This window comes from Protopterus annectens, chromosome 2.part1 (assembly GCF_019279795.1).
Source record: "Protopterus annectens isolate FY-2018-M chromosome 2.part1, PAN1.0, whole genome shotgun sequence".
NCBI lineage: Eukaryota > Metazoa > Chordata > Ceratodontiformes > Protopteridae > Protopterus > Protopterus annectens.
Genome location: NC_056729.1, coordinates 1,879,663,177 through 1,879,678,516, shown reverse-complemented (window position 1 = coordinate 1,879,678,516; position 15,340 = coordinate 1,879,663,177). Strand labels below are relative to the sequence as shown.

General features: G+C 43.5%; 1 protein-coding gene across 1 annotated transcript in view; it reads left to right on the top strand.

Moving 5' to 3' along the window:
• The window catches only part of LOC122794677 (disintegrin and metalloproteinase domain-containing protein 33-like), a 2,280,125-nt gene that overhangs the window by 1,350,375 nt on the left and 914,410 nt on the right, over window positions 1-15,340 (top strand). Inside the window, exon 9 of the mRNA XM_044063306.1 lies at window positions 10,526-10,692. Within this exon, the coding sequence (XP_043919241.1) occupies window positions 10,526-10,692 (167 nt within the window). The remainder of the gene's footprint in view (window positions 1-10,525; window positions 10,693-15,340) is intronic.

Below are 15,340 nucleotides of genomic sequence, written 5' to 3'. Positions count from 1 at the left end.
CATACCATTCAGCAGAAACACGGCCCCTACTGATTACCACATCAACAGCAACCCCCTAAACACACAACCTGTGGTGAAAGACCTGGATACTCAGGTTGATAACAATCTCACATTCGATCATTATGTAGTGCGGTGGTCAGAAAAGCCTTTTACTTGGTTCATCTTATAAGTAAAGTGATTGCATCCAGAAAAAAAGGAGGTTATTATCTCTATATACTCATTCCTCATTAAACCAATAATTGAGTCTAACACCCCATTTGGTATGTACCTCTCCAAACTCTGCACCAACTGGAAAGGTCACAGAAATACCTCACAAAGAGAATCCTTGGCCTCCAACACCTGTCCTATGCAGACATGCTCAAATCACGATCATTCTACTTGGTATTGTACAGATTGCTCAAAGGTGAACTGTGTCACGCCTACAAGGCAATCTCAAACCCTGCCGTACTAGGGATTCTCCATATCTGTAAGTCTAACTCCTTGCGCATTACCTGCTTGAAAGGCCTGAATCTAATATGCGACATCAACAAAACCTGCTGGAGAGACAGGTTTGTCTCCCAGAGGCTACCTCATCTCTGGAATCATACCTCTCAACTGTCCAGATTTTAGCAGAATGTCCAGATTTTTGCCTCACACTTTTGGTCTGTTCCTCACAGAATTCTGTTTTTTGGCAAATCATTAGTAAATCATTGAGGACTAAAGTCAGAAAATAATGATAGACATTTAAGTTTCTGACTTCACTTCAAAAAATTCATGCTAATGCAAAACCTGTCATTGTATTAACTTTCTAAGTTTGTTAGAGCAATATTTAAAAATTGTCCCTATTTTTGGGCCTTGGTTCCCCCCATCAACTATGGTTTTGTTCAGATTTCTTGCTCTAAGAGGTTGAGGGGTGTGTTTGGAATAGACTTCCCATACACGTCAAACAGAGTACCTCACTGACCTTCTTTAAGCGAAACATTGATGAGTGGATGGGAAACCACAAATTTGTACCAGGGGTATCACCTGTGTCCCTCACTGACAAGGGCGACAGGTGCTGACTGAGGTTTCTTTTTGGGATAAACTCTTGGCTAGGCTTGTAAGGGCCCCAGGGCCATTAGCCTAGTAACCTCCTAAGATCCCATGATTCTATAATGTGGAAGAAAAGCTCTTTGAATTGAAGTGACTAGTTGATATCTCAGGAACACAATCCTGTGTGAAGGAGTCAAGAAAAACTTCTGAATGTTCTCTCAGAATTGCACAGGCCATAAAGCTGACAGACTGCAATATGAGAGGTAGTCTTCATTCATGGACTGGTAGCAAGAAACGTCTGAGGATTTGTGTGCATAGGCATCCCTTATGTACATGCACACGTGAATTATTCATCCCTTACATACATGCACGCATGTGAATATACATCACTTATGTAAATGCACACGTGAATTTACATCCCTTGCGTACATGCACACATGTGAATATTTATCACTTGTGTATATGCACACATGAATATACATCCCTTATGTACATGCACACGTGAATTATACATCCCTTACATACATGCATGCATGTGAATGTACATCACTTATGTACATGCACACGTGAATTATACATCTCTTACGTACATGCATGCATGTGAATCTACACTTATGTACATGCACACATATCAATATACATCCCTTATGTGCATGCACACATGAATTACACATCCCTTACATACATGCATGCATTTGAATCTACATCACTTATGTTCATACACACACATGAATATACATCCCTTACGTACATGCAAGCATGTGAATATACATTACTTATGTACATGCACACATGTGAATACACATCACTTATGTAAATGCACACACTTGAATTTACATCCCTTATGTACATGCACACGTGAATATATATCACTTATGTATATACACATTGAATATTCATCACTTATGTACATGCACACAAGTGAATGTACATTGCTTATGTACATGCACATGTGAATATAAAAGAAGTTATGTACTCACCATAACGTTCCATGTTTGTAGTCCATCTTGCCCTTCATTCTTACACATGGGTTCGGAGCCGATCCTCAGCTCTGACTCAGCCTATTTACAAGTTCAGAATCTTCTAGTTGGCTCGTGGCTAGGTAGGTATCCCATGGTGCACCAGTACAATCCCCAGATCTTTTTTGCTGCTAACTAAGAGAAAAAATAACAAACCATACAGAAAGAACCCAATAATAAAAGGTCTCTAGTGAATAATAGTAACAATATTTTTCTGTCTCCAGATACTTCCAAAATGGGGGTAGAAGGGTGGGTGTCTGATTGTATTGCAATCGTCCCAAGAGGAAGGAGGTCGTGAAGTGCTTGCAACATCAGGAGCACCGCCCTCATCTCTAGAACACTGAAATGCAGGTGAGCCTCATGATCTTGCCATGTGCCTTGGACAGTCCTGCCTAGATAAAGCCCACCCCCCCCATCTGTGAGGCATCCGTAGTAACAGTGGCAACAGGTTCGCGAGGGACAAATGGAGTGCTCGTGGTTAACTGGTTGGGTTGAGTCCACCAAATGAGGTCCTTCTTGCAAGAGTCTGTCAGCAGTATGTGATGAGTTAAGGGTAGTTGTTGAAAGGACCACTGGGACGATAGGAGCCACTGAAGAATCGGCATGTGTAGTCTGGCTAGCGACACTACTAATATGGTAGAAGCCATGGTACCTAGAAGCTTCAGAACAGTCTTGGTCTTGACTTTTCAGAGGGGGAGAAGATGGTGAATTTGAAGAACCAGATTCTGTGCCCTTTCTACTGGAAGACGAGCCAACATGGCTACTGTATCTATTTTTGCGCCTATAAAAATCACAAATTGAGTGGGCAAAATTTTCCCAATTGATAGTAATCCCCAACTGGGCACAAAGTTGAATAGTAGCATCCCTGGACTGAAGAAGTAGATGCCTGGTGGGGGCGGTCAGGAGCCAGTCGTCCAGATACGGAAACACCTGGAATCCTCAACATCTCAGGTGAGCTGTCACTGCTGACATACACTTGGTGAACACCCTGGGGGCTGTGGTGAGACCAAAGGACAGAGCACAAAACTGGTAGTAACTGGCTCCCAGCCGGAAACGTAGATGACTCCTCGATGCCCTGTCCATTTTTATGTGGTAGTAAGCTTCTTGGAGGTCTATTGAGCACATCCAAGTGTCTTTCCCTAGTAACGGGAGTATAGACTGCAGTGTCACCATCTGGAACTTGTCCTTCTTTATGGATTCATTTAATTCACTGTGGTCCAAGATGGGCCTCCAGTCCCCTGTACGTTTTGGCACTAAAAAGAATCTGTAGTAAGTTCTGAATGCTATTTGGTCTGCGGGGACGGTTTGGATGACTATTTTTTCCAGCAACTTGTTGACCTCCACAGTTGCCTGATCCCTGTGATTGGGTGGAACATCCGGGATCTTCTTGGGAACATGAGGTGGCAGAGAAAAGCGTATGGAATAAGGAATAACCTCTGGTAATAATTCTTTGTACCCATCTGTCTTGAGTGATACTTAGCCAGGTTTCCGGATACAAAGAAATGCGACCCCCGACCGGCTCCAGAGAAGCACAGTCGGGCCCCACATCAGGAGCGCTGGTAGGGTCAGCCCCTAAATGAATCACGGCCTCCCTGGTTTTGCAGTCTGCCCCTGCCTCTAGGGTGACATCTACCATTTCCTCCTCCTCTGCCTCTGAAGGAGGAGTCACCCTGTGCATCCTGGAAAAACCTCTGGAACTTCTTGAACCACATTTTATGACCTCTCTGACCCTTAGGGTATGGTCTAGAGTGGACGGTAAAACATACTCCCACGGCAGAGAGTGTTTTCCCTTCTTGCTCACACCAGGTGAGTGTGTCCTTTACCTTAGGTCCAAACAATGAAGAACCGTCGAAGGGGGCATTGGTAAAGGCAGACCTGAACTGTTCCAAAAAATTACACAAGCGCATCCAGGACTGACACCTAAGGGAAATTCCTGAACCCGCTGCTCTGCTCGCTCCATCGGGTGCATATGAGATGAGCCTCATGGACGAGTTGACAACAGAGTTCAAGCTGGATAACTGGGCAGACACCTTCTCAGGGACTCCCTCAGTGGATGTACCTTGTGCAGTATCTCCTAGCTCCTTAAGGAGATCTCTCTAAAGCCTCGTGAAGTGTGTAAGGTAGTACAGCGATCTAAGAGTAAATGCCTCTGATGAAAAGATACGCTTCCCGCATCTGTCCATCGTTTGAGACTCTTTATTCGGTGGATGGACAGAAGAAGAAGTCTCCGCTAGCTCCTTCTTAGTGGCCACCGCCACCACTATGGCATCTATGGGAACACCCTTTGACAAAAATTCCTTCTCCTTGGGAGCTGATAGAAATTTATTTGGTCTCCTGGGGACTGGCTCCACTGCATCAGGAGTATCCCACACCTTCTGACTAAAGAGCTCTAACAGTTCGTCGAAAGGTGGAGACACCCAAGAGGCTGAAGGTTGAAACCCGAAAGCTTTCAGGTACACCGACTCTTCATCAGAAGGGGTGACAGTGGGCCAGCCGCACCTCTGCTTAAGGATCTCCAGGATGTCTACAAAGGTGACATCATCAGAGGACAACATGGTGGACACTTCTGACTCCTCGAGGTCAGTGTCTGAGGTAAGAGAGTCGTCCTGGGAGTCTACATGCTTCCTCTTGCATGTTCTCTTCCATGGGGGCTCCTTGGAAGGATATTCCGAGGAGGTCTCGGAAGAATGGGGGCCACCAGCCGCTGGCTCCTGAGGCTGCGGGTCTCTACTGTCCAGAGAGGGAGTAGGAGCTGAGACAGAAGTAGGTGCCCTATGGGAGAGAATGTTGGTACCCCTGGTAGGAGCTGATGATCGGGACAGCACATTCCTCATTTCGAATGCCAACCCCCTGGCTCCGAAGACCTCCCTGGCTCCGAGGAGACAGAGGATGCCATCAGCTCCGAGATAGATGTAGGGTCCGAGCTCACCCTAACCGACGCGCCGAGAAGAAGGCTTGGAACTGAAGAGGTTCAGTTCCAGGTGACCCTGTCCAGGCTGACCAGGGAGCTATGGCTCCTAGACACCACGGACAGCACTGAGTGTGTTGGAGCGGAACTTGGCTCCGAAACAACCTCAGGGGGAGCTGGAACTAAGGGTTCCACCAGTGGTGCCAAACACTCCAGCTCCGAAAGACCAGCACGGCTCAGAGGAGGAATCACCGAAGGGGTAACGGACTCAAGTGGCTCCGGAACCAACTGGGTCACAGACAACAACATTTTAGGTAAGGCAGATGACTTCAGGAGTCTCAGCACTACTCTCTCCACATCTTCTTCCAATAAGCTCCTGGAAGATCTGGAAGACATTGTGGGAGACCGGGATCTCTGCAATATGGGTGACCTTAATGTACGGGATACCGGTAAAGGATCCGTAGACCGGCTCCGATGTCTACACTCAGTGGTCAGCTCTGAACTACCTGGTGCAGACACTGTAGCAACAGTAGTAGTAGTAGTAGAACCCTCGATCGGCTCCGAACTCAGTGGAGCCGAGGAAGGCAGTAGGTTTGTCAGATTTGGTAATTTTGAGAGGCGGCTTCGATGCACCAGCCGGTGCCAGGGAGGGCTTCTTAGAAGATTTGGATTTCTCCTTTTTAGATCTATGAGACTTAGCAGAGGAGGAAGAGCTAGCCAGATCTTCCTCAAAAGAGGGCTTAGGAGACCTTTTAATATGAGCTTATATTTCCTCTCTTGCAACACCCTAGCACTAAAAGAGTGACAAAATAAGCATGTTTCCTGTAAGTGGATGGCTCCAAGACAGTATACACAGTTACTGTGGCCATCCATTGTAGACATCTTTTGTGAGCATTTGACACACTTTTTAAAGCCAGATGGTTTATGATCTTTAACCTCCTTAGACATCTCACAGGAGATTGCAATCAGACACACAGAGAAGAAAGGGAAAGCGGGAGGACTAGGTCCTCTAACTTAAACAGGCCTAGCCCTTAAAGTACCAACAAGGACACAACCACGAGGACTAGGTCCTCTAACTTAAACAGGCCTAGCCCTTAATGTACCAGCAAAGACACAACCACGAGGATTAGGTCCTCTAACTTAAATAGGCCTAGCCCTTAATGTACCAGCAAAGACACAACCACGAGGACTAGGTCCTCTAACTTAAATGGGCCTAGCTCTTAAAGTACCAACAAAAACACAACCACGAGGACTAGGTCCTCTAACTAAAACGGACCTAGCCCTTAAAGTAACAACAAAGACACAACCATGAGGACTAGGTCCTCTAACTTAAACGGGCCTAGCCCTTAAAGTACCAACAAAGACACAGCCACGAGGACTAGGTCCTCTAACTTAAATGGGCCTAGCCCTTAATGTATCAGCAAAGACACAACCACGAGGACTAGGTCCTCTAACTTAAACAGGCCTAGCCCTTAAAGTACCAACAAAGACACAACCACGAGGACTAGGTCCTCTAACTAAAATGGACCTAGCCCTTAAAGTAACAACAAAGACACAACCACGAGGACTAGGTCCTCTAACTTAAACGGGCCTAGCTCTTAAAGTACCAACAAAGACACAACCACGAGGACTAGGTCCTCTAACTTAAACAGGCCTAGCCCTTAAAGTACCAACAAAGACACAACCACGAGGACTAGGTCCTCTAACTAAAACGGACCTAGCCCTTAAAGTAACAACAAAGACACAACCATGAGGACTAGGTCCTCTAACTTAAACGGGCCTAGCTCTTAAAGTACCAACAAAGACACAACCACGAGGACTAGGTCCTCTAACTTAAACAGGCCTAGCCCTTAAAGTACCAACAAAGACACAACCATGAGGACTAGGTCCTCTAACTTAAACGGGCCTAGCCCTGTTAGAGAAAAGAGCAAGGAAATCTAGGTCCTCTAACAAAAATGGGCCTAAAGAGAAAGGTACAGAAGACAAGTCAAGAGTCTTGAGCACACACTCAAGAAGAAATACAATGTCTAATAATTGAAAAAAGGAGAACGAGGGTCAAAACAAAACCCCGTTCTGGATGCCAATACCAATATAACTGCAAATACCAACAAGTGGAAAACTCCGCAAGCAAAGCTATTTATTTTAATATAAGAGAGAAACTTATCTAAATATTGAGAAAATGCACACACAGTATAAACTACATGCAAAGGCTCCTACAACCACAAATATCAACAGTATCAGAACTAGGTATATAGCTATATATATATATATATATATATATATATATATATATATATATATATATACACACATACACACACACACACACATATATATTAACAACCCCAGTGAAGAAACAAACTGGCACACAGGATACCAAAGAGAATGCTAAACGGCCAACTGTTCTCAGAGAAACTTAACACAGGAAGCACTCTAGTAAATGCTAACTGTCTAACTACAAACATTACACTAACAACAGCTATATAAGGCTATCAAATATGAAAATAGTAGAAATATCCAAAAAGAAAACAAAATGTGTTAGACTTAGCCACTGCCAAGAAGAAGCACATCGGAACTCGTCGACACAGCAAACGAGATCTGGGGATTGTACTGGTGCACCATGGGATACCTACCCAGCCACGAGCCAACTAGAAGAGTTTGAGCTTGTAAATAGGCCAAGTCAGAGCTGAGGATCAGCTTCGAACCCATGTGTAAGAATGAAGGAGAGACCGGACTACAGAACATCGTCTCATGTAAATGCACACATGTGAATATATGTAACTTATGTACATGCACATAGTCTGGTGCACAGGTCACAGGTTAGATGTACGGCACAAGAGGAAAGTGCTCAAGCTTTTGAAAACTTTCTGGAGATAAGGAATTAGGAAGGGTCACCAGCAAGGATACTTATCTGCCCACACAAATAAACTAGCACAGGCTGTATGGCTGACAGATGGTAAAACATGCAGTCTTCCTTTGTGGACTGGTGGCAAGAAAGTTCTGAGGATTTCTTTGCCATGCATCCCTTATGTACTTGCATGTAGTCTCATGGATAGGTCATAGATTGGATGTGCAGTGAGCAGAAAGGTATCCACATTTTGAAAACTGGCCGGACATAAGGTGTCCTTGTTAGAACACGTTCCAACTCTTAGGAGTAATGTGACAGTGATCTAATAATGAACATCTTAGCATTTGACATTGTTGAAACCACTTCTTAAGTTGTAAGCAAAGGGAATTGCTGCCTTATAGTCTTTTTTATTCAGGTGTTATGAGTCAAGAGAAATTCAAATTGGGTCTTGGTTTACAACACTAACCATACTGTTTCCCTATTTGTGCAGGTGATTGTTGAGAATGTGCAGATTTTCTGCAACCTGAAGTAGGTTTGCTTTGGTCTCATTTAGTGGTGGTGCTGTTGTACCACTCCCCAGGAAGAGAAAACAACTGATTTTTGGTCCGATTTAACCAGGGAAGAAAAATATGCAGGGAGGCTACAGATGCGTACTAGGTTGATATGGACCAGGTCAAATGCAGTAGTAGTTTTGTGATTTTTCTGTGCATTGGCATTTACAAAGTTTAGAAAGTGCTGAGAATATCCATTTTTAAAGTTTGTAAATGTGCCAGTCAATGCTTAGGTAATTAAAGTAATCTAGTAAAAAAGATATTTGGTTTGACATATCTCCCACCAATGGCATTAAGGCCATTGCCATTATCTTTAGGGGACATTGATGGGGATATGAGCTAGCAATGAGGTAACAGTAGGATTTGTTAACAGTGATTTGGCTACCTAGGCGTTCCAATTATGGATTTAAGCATCCTGAGGTTATTCCCCTCTATAAGGCTAACGCTAAATGTAGATCTAAGGAGTTAGGCTTATTTTCCATTGTATGCATACTTAAGGAAATGTTCCTCAATGGGAGAACTCCATTTATGGCCAGAATAATGTACTAAATGTACAAATGATTTAGAGTTAAGCAGTCAAAAACCTCTGTACATAAGCCTTAAAGAGATGTGGCAGTGGAGCAGTTTAACCAAGTGTTAAAACATATGCTGAGAAAAGTCATTCAGCAAGATGGTAGAAACTGTTACCAGTTAATACCATACCTCATGTTTGCCATTAGAGAAGTACAACAGGTCTTGACAGAGTTCAGTCCTTATGAGTAGATATATGGCACTCACCCTCATGGACAATTAAATATTACCAGAGAAACTTGGAAAGAAGAAGAGAACACTCCATTTAAAAATGTCACCAAACACTATACCAGTTTATACAATAGGCTGAAATTGGCAGTGCCCATCATAATGAAATACATGGAAAGAGCCCAGTCTGCACAGCAAGGTTTGTCTAAAAGCAATGCAAGGACCAAGGAGTTCAAAGCTGGAGAACTAAAATATCAAGATCAGTACTTGTTTTTTTTTTTTAATTTTTATATTTTATTCTAACTCTCCAGTCCTTCCAGTGTCTGCCCTTCGGCTACTTTCCCTTCTTCTTCTTTATCCCACTCTCAGGAGCCCAGGCTGTAACACTTGCACCCTTTTAATCTCTGAAGGTGTGGTACAGACACAATGCTAAAGGTACTATTATTTTATTTATTTATAGTTTGTTTGCCAGGATAGTCCACTGGACCAAGATGAGCCAGTTTTCAATGGAGTCATGGGGAGAAAAGCTCCATTATACTCTGTCTGCATTATGGGAGGGGGGGGTCTTTAAATCAGTACTACTTCAGCTCAGCATTTATACTTTGTGGAGTCCAATGGATTAAGTGTATGTCATGCCACAATTGTACACCTCCCCAAAAAACAAAAGGTTAAATATCTGCATTAATAACCTTCTCCTAGTATGAGCAAGCACAGACCAAGTCACTTGGTCTTCACTCTCAACAGCTGAGATGAGCCAATTTCTAGGCCATTAGTCAAGCACAGATCACAGGCAACAAACACAACAGTAAAACCTCTGCACCATAAGGGTCACCATGGAATTATCATTACCGATCATTTCAGTGTCAGCAGTGATGAACCATGGGAGCAGAACAGGTTGCAATATCAAAGTATTTCATTTTAAACTGAATTGAAGTGAAGATCTGGTGTTGCAAATGCTGAGAGCCATAATACGTTTTTATATAATTTCTCACTAATTATTCATCACCAGCATATAAAATCATTTAAGTAAGACTGATGAGTTTTCTTGTTGCTAAGGCAGTTCTTATCATAAGTGAGGGATTTGATATTTTAGTATTTATATCTATATTATATATATATATATATATATATATATATATATATATATATATATATATATATATATATATTGTCAAGCATGGTAGTGGCATCTGCATTTGTTTATTGGGTGACAAGCTGAGCAAAATTAACAAGGCAAGTTTCATTTCATCACAGATGAGCATTTTAAATCTGGAGCACCAATGATTTATTTTCATTAAAGTTTATAGAGACATTTTATGCAGCAGGGTGTGAATACAAACATTGGCTATATAATAACAAACAGCTTAAATAATAACTGTAAAATGTGTTTACATTTATTATTCCCTTCCAGTTATTTATGTTCCTACTGTTCATGCTCTTTCCTTCCTAGTTTTACAGATCTGTAAACATCAAGGTGGCTCTTATAGGACAAGAGGTCTGGACAGAAAAAGATCAAAGCCAAGTGAGTGATGATCCAAATGCAACCCTCTGGGCCTTCATGAAATGGAAACAGAAATTGAAATTTCGGAAGAAACATGATAATGCCCAGCTCCTAACGTAAGACCTTCTGATAACATTACCAACTTTAATACAAGAACCTAACTCAGCTTACAAAACTCCCTTTACTAACACAAACTTGTTTTAATACTCATTTATTTGCATTAGTAATACCAGAAAGCTTTGTGCTTACAGTAAAGATAGATCAGCATGGTCATGGTTCATCCTCCTCACTATCAGGGCTGTAACACAAGTTTCTTGTCCTTTCTGCACGAGTCGCGTAACTAGGGATTGACCCCCATGGTGTAAGGTGCTAGTGGACATGATCGGAAGTTGCTGATGCTGGGGCTTTATTGCAGTACCCCGTAACTGTTTTCAGGGCTGATGCACTAAAGCACTTATTGGACTCTAGTGTAACTGTAACAAAACTTTGGTTACAGTTAAAGTGTTTTTTTTTTTGTGAAAGATGCACTTTCTGAAGGATATGAAGTGTGAAACGCAAATGTCTGTCTTTTAGTGCCAGCCTCAGCAGCAAATCAGGGGAAATAGTACTAGGGGAATTTAGCTTGTTCTGTCAAATATGAGGCTATGAAGCAAAAAAAAAAAAAAATTAACATTAATTGCACATGTTCACTGTCAATATGACCATGAGAATGAGGGGAAAAGGTGAAAATCCCTACAAGAGACCTGGAGGCCACTTCTGCACTACAGCATTCCTAGGCTACTACACCAAAAGTGGGATCAAGGCAAGAAAATCACTGGACTTGGAGTTAGTCAGGAAAGTGAACAGGATTCAGCAAAGCTTCCCCCATCAGTTGAACAGGGACATAATCACCAGCCAGCTGAGGAACCACTTGTATGGAATGGGCAGGTACAGGCTGAGCTTGTCTGTTAAGGAATTAGCAATTAGAAAGTTGTCTGAGACATAGCCCACTCCTCCAACCTTTCTACCTGTTGATACAAGGAAAAGAAGAGAGTTTCTCTTTGCTTGGTGATATGCTACAACACCACCATCTGGTTAAAGTGTATAGCAACTAACTCTCAAGGAAGGTTGGAAAAGACAGGAGATTAGAAAGCCAGTGAGTAGTATGTTCAGACTCCACCTGTCATTTGTGATGGTTTCCCACTGGCAGATGGATGGATAGATATCCCAGACCTCCAGCGTGCAGTAGTCAGGCAGGTTGCTGTTGTGTCCTAGTCTGGAAACTGCAGAACCCTTAGGTCTGGCAAGAAATTCCTACCATTACATTCTTGACTATAATGAAAGCTATGACCTCATCCAAGATAGTTATTTCCTGACTGGCCATATGTAAAATATTACATGTAGATTCTCTTGTGTCCTTGAAAAGGGATGATGCTGTTGATGGGTTGTAAACTGGACACCAACAGCTGTATGGGTTTTACCATCCTTTTCATTTTTCTCTGTCTTTACTTTGACCACTGATTTGAAGAGGTTGAGGATGAGGACATTAAGAAAAGTTGCACTGAAATTATCCAAACCCCATAAGGTGAAGCTAAGCATGACAACATATAGCTACTCTGACACTTGTTGTCCTCAATGCACAATCCATTGTGTTGTGAGTTAAGCACATAGTGCAGCTGTTCATGGTAGAGGTAGAACATGCTGGACGAGCTTCTTTTTTAAGTTATGTATTGTAAAAAGAAGTTATGTACTTACCATAACGTTCCATGTTAGTTGTCTCCTTTCGCCTTCTTTCTTGCTGGTTGGGTTTGGAGCCGATCCTCGGCTCCGACTCGGCCATCTTCTAAAGCTCGAGAGCTACAAACTGGCTCGAGGCCTCCCCATATCCCATGATGCCTGTCACTAGATACCCAGATCTCGTTTGGTAAGACTAACAGCAGACAAAATAATGAAGGAATCCTATCCTTATCATACATAAGCCCAACTATAAAGACAACTAGATAGAGTGAGATAGCCAGAGAAGGCTCAACCTGAGCAATATTATAGAGAAAACTCTTCTCGGTCTAGTAGGATAGGGGGATGGAGGGGGGCACGCAAGAAAGAAGGCGAGAGGAGACAACTAACATGGAACATTATGGTAGGTACATAACTTCTTTATGTTAAGTTGTCTATCTCGCCTTCATTCTTGCTGGCTGGGACAGCTTCCCTAGCACCTAATATCCTGGGTGGCTCAATGGAACAGACTCTTCAGAACAGTGGAACCAAAATCAGCTCTGCTCCTGGAAATCACATTCAACTTATAATGCAAGATGAAAGTATGAGGGTTTGCCCACGTAGCTGCTGCACAAATAGATTCCATGGGCAACCTAGCCTGAAAAGCAACCAAAGTGGCTAATGCTCTGGTGGAGTGCCCTTTTGGTTTAACAGGCAATTGTTTATTCCTCACCTGATAGATAAAAGTAATGCTAGAAGTCAGCCACCTGGATAAAGTTACTTTTGATACTGGTATACCTTGTTTGCCCTCTGCATAAGAGAGGAAAAGCTGATCCGATTTTCTGAAGGCTTTAGTCCTGTGCAAATAAAAACGCAGTTGTCTATGAACATCTAACTGATGTAACTTATATTCCGCCCTGTTGGAATGGTTGGGAAAAAACACAGGAAGGTCAATGGACTGATTCAAGTTGTTCTCAGAAAAGACCTTAGGAAGGAAGGATGGATTAGTCCTAAGAGCAACCCTGTCTTTGTGGAACACTAGGTAGGGGGGACATGTACAAAGAGCCTGCAGCTCGGAAACTCATCTGGCTGAATTGATTGCTACCAGAAAAAGTGTTTTCCACGATAAAAACTTCAACGAACAGGAAGCTGCTGGTTCGAAGGGGGGCAAAATTAGAGAGGCTAGAATCAAATTCAGATCCCACGGGGGTGGAGGATCTCTAACCAGGGGCCTGAGCAGAGTGGTTCCTTTGAGGAAGGGCTTACAAAGCTTATGAGACATTATACTACTTTCTGAAAGGCCAATGTGAAAATTTGAGATTGTGGCTAACTGCACTCTAATTGTAGCCGAAGTGAAGCCAGCATGAAAAAGCTCCGCAAGGAATTCCAAGATGTGGTGAACAGAGGCTGAAAAAGGATCTATATTCTTAGCCTCTGCCCAGGAAGAAAAACGTTTCCACTTACTAGCATAAGTTTTTCTAGTGGTAGACTTGTGCGATGATAAAATTATTTCATGCACTGATTGGGAGATAGCCAGAAGCCTGGCTAGGGTTGGAAGTGGAGCAATGAAGCTGTGAGCTTGAGAGATTGTAGGGAGTGATGCAGCCTGCTCAATTGATGGATCAGAAGGTCGGAATTGGTTCCAGAGTCCAAGGCTGCTCGATAAGGTAATGATGCAGGAACGGAAACCATATTTGTCGAGGCCAGTACGGGGCAATGAGAATCATTTTGCAACCCAATACAGTAGCATTCTGTATCAGCTTGGGAATTAGAGGAAACGGGGTAAATGCATATAGAAGTCCCTGAGGCCAATCGTGGATTAGAGCGTTTCTGGGGGAATACTCTGGATGTGGAAGGAGAGAGAAGAAGTTGCTGCACTTGCTGTTGAAGGGGGTGGCAAAGAGGTCGCAGCAAGGTTGCCCCCATTTGCAGAAGATTTGGTCCGCCACTACTTGATTCAGAGACCACTCGTGAGGCATCAGAATAGCTCTGCTATGATGTTGGATTTCCCAGGGATATGCGTTGCAGTCAGAAACCGTTGGGAAGAGATCGCCCACTGCCAGAGTCTGAGTGCTTCTCGACATGGGGGTAGGACCTGGTTCCGCCCTGCTTGTTGATGTACCATGCAACTGACATATTGTCCGTTTGAATTGCAACTGTCCCAGTAGGAAGAGAGTCCTGAAGAGCTTGCAATGCTAAAAGCACGGCTCTCATCTCCAAGACGTTTATGTGCAGATGGTACTCCTGAGGTTGCCAAGTGCCTTGGACTGTTCTGCCCTGATAATGCCCCCCCACCTGATCAGGGAGGCGTCCGTGGTTACCGTAGCAACTGGAGGTAGAAGTACAAATGGTCTGCCCAGGGGTACTGATGGGGAGACCATCCACCACGTAAGGTGCTTTTTGCATGCTTCTGTAATGATAATCATGTGAGACATGGGAAGCTGCTGAAAGGACCATTGGGTGAAAAGGAGCCATTGGAGAATCCTCATGTGGAAACGGGCCAGAGGGACTAGTATGATTGCCGCTGCCATGAGACCCAGGGTTTGAAGTACGAACCTGGCTTGAATTCTCTTGCAACCTAACAAGACCTGGACATGCTGCCGAATGACTAACACCCTGTCTGGTGGAAGGCTGGCTGACCTGTCATTTGTATTTAAGTTTGCGCCTATAAAGGTGATAGACTGACAAGGCGACAAAGCAGATTTTTCTAAATTTATAGTGATACCTAGTCTGAAACACGTCTGTATGGTATAGTCTCTGGCTTGCAGAAGATGATGCCTGGTGGTAGCAGTGAGGAGCCAGTCGTCTAGATACAGAAACACCTGGAATCCTTGCCATCTCAGATGAGCAGTAACTACTGCCATACATTTGGTGAACACCCTGGGGACTGTGGTGAGACCAAAGGCAGAGCTTTGAACTGATAATGGCTGGTTCCCAGCCGGAAGCGCAGGAATCTTCTGGAGCACCTGTCCATTTTGATGTGGTAGTACGCATCCTGAAGATCTATGGAGCACATCCAATTGTCCTGACCCAGGAAGGGTAAAATGGACTGTAGAGTGACCATCCGAAATT